The 6,000-nt window shown below is 40.7% G+C and overlaps 1 protein-coding gene across 1 annotated transcript; it reads left to right on the plus strand.

Moving 5' to 3' along the window:
* Window positions 1–4,401: 4,401 nt before the first annotated feature.
* On the plus strand, window positions 4,402–5,346 carry LOC308258015 (olfactory receptor 5F1-like; the record flags this gene model as incomplete). Its single annotated transcript, XM_080688246.1, has 1 exon — window positions 4,402–5,346. The coding sequence occupies one exon, from the start codon at window positions 4,402–4,404 to the stop codon at window positions 5,344–5,346; it is 945 nt and encodes a 314-aa protein (XP_080544372.1).
* Window positions 5,347–6,000: the final 654 nt, after the last annotated feature.

Raw genomic sequence — 6,000 nt, forward strand, 5'->3', positions numbered from 1 at the left:
GGTCCGACCCTCTCTGGTTTGGTCCTGGGCAACCTGCCACGAAGCACAACTGCTGACTGCTAGTATGGTAAGGCATAGTCAGCATCTTCCATCTCTGGACTGTTTCTCTTCTGTCTTCATGGCTGGAGCAGTTCTGTCAATTCCTCTCTGTTGCAGGAATCCACATGGTCTTGGAGTTGTTTTCTGAAAATATACAAACATATTCTCGACCAAAAGTTAATAAGACTCCTTGCTATAAATTTGACGTGGGATTCTTTTTTATTTTTTGCCCAAATGATTTTCCTTTGGCTTGTTTTGACACCATGTGTGTTTTTCATAGGTGTCTTGCTATTGGTGTTACAAATGAAAGTTAATTTTCTAAAGTAAAAATTTTCTAGATGTAATTTACTTCCAGGATGTTTTTCCTTACATGATATTCTTCCACTATCCCCCCTTTTTTGATTTAAATATTAGGAGGCTTTGGGAAATTTTATAATGTAGTCTTGATAGCTTTTAAATTTTAATTTTTTGCACTAAAATATGACTGTTTTAGGTTCATTACATGTTACACAATTTTACCATGAGATGAACTACCAATTTTTGTATTACACCTTTTCATTTAAACTCTCAATTAATTTTCTACACCAGTTTCTGAGGAAGGCATTATTATTTAAAACATTTTAGAGATGAATAAAGCATGACTTCAAGCTATTAAATGACTTTGAAATAGATAAAATCTTAGAAAGTGGGAGAATTGAGTTGTTCTTCAACAGAAAGCATTCATAACCAGCTACCTAATTTTCCTGTCTGGTTTCATTTTATCTCAGTTACTTAGAAGATTACATGTAATATATGTATATATACAAACATATGGACACATATATATGAACTAGAGGCCTGGTGCACGAAATTCATGCACGGAGGGGGGTATCCCTCAGCCCAGCCTGCACCCTCTCCAATCTGGTACCACTCGAGGGATGTCCGACTGCCCGTTTAGGCCCGATCCTGGTAGTGGGTGTAATGGAGTGATGGTTAATTTGCGTATTACTCTTTTGTTAGATAGGATATCCTATCTAATAAAAGAGTAATATACAAATTGACTGTACCTCCGCTACACCCATAAGCCATGCCCACAAGCAACTCCCACCAGCCAATCAGGAGTGAATATGCAAATAAGCCCAACCAAGGTGGCTACTGACACAGAGAGCAGGAGGGAGGCATGGGTTTCCCCAGCAATGGAGGAAGCCAAGCTTCCCGCCTGCCCTTGCCGGCCTAGACCTCCAGTCAAGGCTACAAAGTTTCAATGATAGAAGATATATAAATCCAAACAGAAATGGCGGCAGCCACAGAGCTGGAAAGAGCAGGAGGCTAGGGTTCCCTGCGGCGATGGAGGAAGCCAAGCTTCTGCAGCCCTGGGCTGCCCAGGTCTCTGCTTAAGGCTACAAAGTTTCAATTATAGAAGATACATAAATCCCAATAGAAATGGCTGCCGCCATGGAGCAAGCAGAAGGCTTGGCTCCACTCCAGGCTACAAAGTTTCAATTGTAGAAGATAAATAAACCCCAGATCCCAGGGCCTCCGCTTGGGTCACCAGGGGGTGTGGCCGGCCTGCAAACCACCACAGGCTCCTCGCCCAGGCCGCCCCACGCCCCAAGGGAACCCCCACACTGATCTGGGACACCCTTCAGGGCAAACCTGCTGGCCCCCACCTGTGCACCAGGCCTCTATCTTATCTAATAAAAGAGTAATATGCAGATTTACCATCACTCCAACATACAAGATGGCTGCCCCCATGTGGTCAAACATCATGCCCCTGTGTGGACACAAGATGGTCACCACAAGATGGCCAGCAGGGAAGGGCAGTTGGGAGGGACCAGGCCTGCAAGGGAGGGCAGTTGGGGGTGATCAAGCCTGCAGGGGAGGGCAGTTAGGGGTGACCAAGCCGGCAGAGGAGGGAAGCTGAGGGCGACCAGGCCTGCAGGGAAAGGCAGTTGGGAGGGACCCAGGCCTGTAGGGGAGAGCAGTTGGGGTGACCAGGCCTGCAGGGGAGGGCAGTTAGGGGTGACCAGGCCTTCAGGGGTGGGCAGTTAGGGGCAAACAGGCTGGCAGGGGAGCAGTTAGGCATCAAAAAGGCTGGCAGGGGAGTGGTTATGGGGTGATCAGGCTGGCAGGCAGAAGCAGTTAGGGGCAATTAGGAAGTCAGGCAGGCGAGCGGTTGGGAGCCAGCAGTCCAGGATTGTGGGAGGGGTCCCCGATTGGAGAGGGTGAAGGTTGGAATGAGTGACACTCCCATACACAAATTTCATGCACCAGGCCTCTAGTCTATAATAACCTATAATAATAAAAGCATAATATGCTAATTAGACCGGACAGCCAAACGAACTTCTGGCCGTCATTCTGAACGTCCTTCAGGATGAAACCACAGTGGTGGGGGCCAAGGCAGAAGTGGTTAGGGGCGATCAGGCAAGGAGGCAGAGTGATTAGGGGCGATCAGGCAGGCAGGCAGAGTGATTTAGGGGCAATTAGGCAGGAAGGCAGGAGAGCGATTAGGAGCCATTTGTCCCACATTACAAGAGGGATGTCCAACTGCCGGTTTAGGCAGGGATCAGGTGATTAGGAGAGGGTATAGGCCTTGCCCCATGCACAAATTTCATGCTCCAGGCCTCTAGTATGTTATATATATAAAACCTTCTGACTAACTGAGATAAAATGAAACTATACAGAAAAAATAGATTGTTGGGTATTAATGCCTCTGTTGAAGCCTGCACTCAAGTCAATTCTTTCACTTCCTAACAGTTCATCCATTGAAATGTCAAGTGTTGCTTTATTCATCTGCAAAATGTAAAAATAATATCACCTATCTAAAAAACTGGTGTAGAAAATTAAGAATTTAAGTGGAAAAGTGTAAGACAGAACTCAATGCATGATGAGTTCTCTCTGCCAGTAGATTCTCCATGCATATGGACCCCCAATGTGCTTCATTCAACCTGGTTTTACTTGCATATTTAACACTGGAAAAACTGTGCTATCATCCCCTTCTACTATAAGAATAATAGACAATAATTGTAATAAGCTAACACAATTTCAAAATAATAAAAAAGTAATTTAATTTCCTTATTCATTGTCCTATTTGATCAGGGTATAATTTTTTAAACACTATTCAATGTATTTAGTTAGTTCCTCCTTGCCATTAATTTCACTCAAGAAAAGAATTGGATTGAAGTTTAAACTGAATCATCATACACACACACACACACACACACATTCAGGTAAAGGGAAGAATAAGAATTTGGTGGTAGACTACAACTCATTTGTAATAGGCTAAAAATACAAAGAGAGAGGCAATGTAAATAGCCAATTTCTTTTTTACATTGGTAAAAGTCTTTAAGGTGATTCAGAGGTCAGGAACAACTTCATGATGAAATGTTTGATTCCACATAACTGTGTGTGATTATATTTTATTTTATTGTGCTCCTGGGAGTTTGTGCCGTTAGAGGATTGACTACACAATTAAACACTATAATATAGTCCCCATGGTCACACAATTCTCTTCCAGGAAAACAAAATAAAAGTGCAGCAACATGTATTTACTCAGGTGGACTCTCACATTTTTACTAGTAAGTAACTCAAATGTTCACTGCCTTTCATTTCATTTACAGAGTGAAATTTTTCTTTTTTCTTTTTAAGCTCCAACTAAGAAACCCTAATAAAAAAGAAAATAATAGTCTGCACGAGTAAGACACGGGAGAAGGAAGCTCATAAAGATTTCATGCTGTTATTCACTGTGGTGGACAGGTACTGTGTTTGCAACTACATGATACTAATTTGATTGTGTATTTTGTATCAAAAATAATTATTTAGTTCATTTTTAAAACTCTACAAAATCATTGTATAATATACAATAGATACCAAAATATTTGTTATTTAAAATGGGCATTATTTTTTTTTTCTTGAGGTGCACAAGAAATTTCTAGGAGACAATGCATGAATTTTGAAGTTGAAGAATAAACAGAGTGGTCTTGAGAAATAAACAATGGATTTGTGTTAAATGCACACACCTTTCAGAGACTGGGAGAGACTAAGGCAGCAATATTTTTATTTCCTTTGCATTTCGAATGTGTGCTGGTAGAGACAACATCTGTTGCATTTGAAGAAACTTAAGTGGAGTACCTGAATTGAGACCAGCAATCAGAGGAACCTTATAACAGGCTTATTCGGTCAATTGCTTCATAATTTAAATGCTTCTGTTTCTCCACTAATTTTCCTCTTTCTTTAGTCACTCTACTTACTATACTATATTAACCTAAGGGTTTTATTTTTCATGTGTGAATAGGCTCATTAACATTTCTACTATTTCCTGTAACCTTTTGAGAGGGAAATATCTACATCTATACAAGTTCAAGCTAACTGTATGTGTAATACATGATGAGAACTAATTATACTTTGGTGACGGAGTTCATCCTGCTGGGATTAGCAGACACTCAGGAGCTACAGATTATCCTCTTTTTTCTCTTTTCTGTCATTTACACACTGACAGTTTGTGGAAATGTTGGCATGATCCTCTTAATCAAGACTGATTCCAGACTACACACACCCATGTATTTCTTCTTGGCTAACCTGTCCTTGGTGGACGTTTGTTACTCGTCCACTATCACCCCAAAAATGCTGGTGGATTTATTGTCAGAGAAGAAAACCATCTCCTTTGCTGGCTGCTTTCTGCAGCTGTACTTCTTTATTGCCTTGGCCACAACTGAATGCATCCTCTTTGGCTTAATGGCCTATGACCGGTATGTGGACATATGCAACCCTCTACTGTACCCATTGGTCATGACCAGGAAAGTCTGCCTTAAAATGGCAGCAGGGGCTTTGACAGCAGGACTGTTGAACTCCATGGTGAACACAAGTTATATAAGCAGCCTGCCATTCTGCAGTTCCAATGTCATACAGCACTTCTTCTGTGACAGCCCTCCACTCTTTAAGCTCTCCTGTTCTGACACACGCCTGAATGAAAGCATCATTTCCACTTTTGCTGGAGTGAATATGGTAGGGACTCTGCTGGTCACCCTCATGTCTTACTGCTATATTCTCTTCTCCATCTTTCATATGCATTCAGGAGAGGGGAGGCACAAAGCTTTCTCAACGTGTGTTTCTCACCTGACAGCCATAATTCTGTTCTATTCATCCGCCATCTATACTTATCTGAGACCTAGTTCCAGCTACTCCCTGGGTCAGGACAAAGTGGCTTCCGTGTTCTACACGGTGGTGATCCCCATGTTGAACCCTCTGATCTACAGCCTCAGGAATAAGGAAGTGAAGAAGGCTTTGTGGAATGTAATCACCAGGAAAAGGATCCCTTCATTTCTGTGATTGCTTGGTTAGTTATCTGCATCTGGCAGGGTATCTAATGAATTTGCAAAGCCTATTCAAGCCTACAGTTTTTCATGAGAATATTTCTAATTATGCCCTTTAATATTCAAGTATATCACCAAACTCCTATAAAACCATAAAACTTTTATGTAACCATTTTGTGTCTTCATGAGTCCTAAATAATAAGGCCTATTTGTAATAAAATCTTACCTAGGGAAACAAAGGTATTGGGTGTTTAGAGACAAAAGTCACAATATCACATAAAACTAGCTATAATTAACATTAGTAATTGCACACTTATATTTTTCTCATATATTCTTTTTTCACCATTTGTGATTTCTAAGAGAATACTATCTATTACTTGTCAAATTTTGTTAAATTGAAAATGTTATCCATCTTTAAATATTGAATCATCTCCTGGAAAAATATTTAAATTTTAAGATTTCAGTTTTGACCACTATAAACTCTCCAGCTTTTATTTTCCTCATTACACATATATACATACATATATATTCGTTAAAAAAATAAGTGTAATTTTGTAAAAAAGTGTAATTTGAGAAAACTGCTGTCTGGTTAGAATGTTCCAGTTACCACCTCTATTTCCCTCACTTCTCAAATATTTCCAATTCTCTAACTTCCTCTCTCCCAAACTGA

Source organism: Plecotus auritus (genome assembly GCF_963455305.1).
Source record: "Plecotus auritus genome assembly, chromosome: 9".
In the NCBI taxonomy this organism is placed as follows: domain Eukaryota; kingdom Metazoa; phylum Chordata; class Mammalia; order Chiroptera; family Vespertilionidae; genus Plecotus; species Plecotus auritus.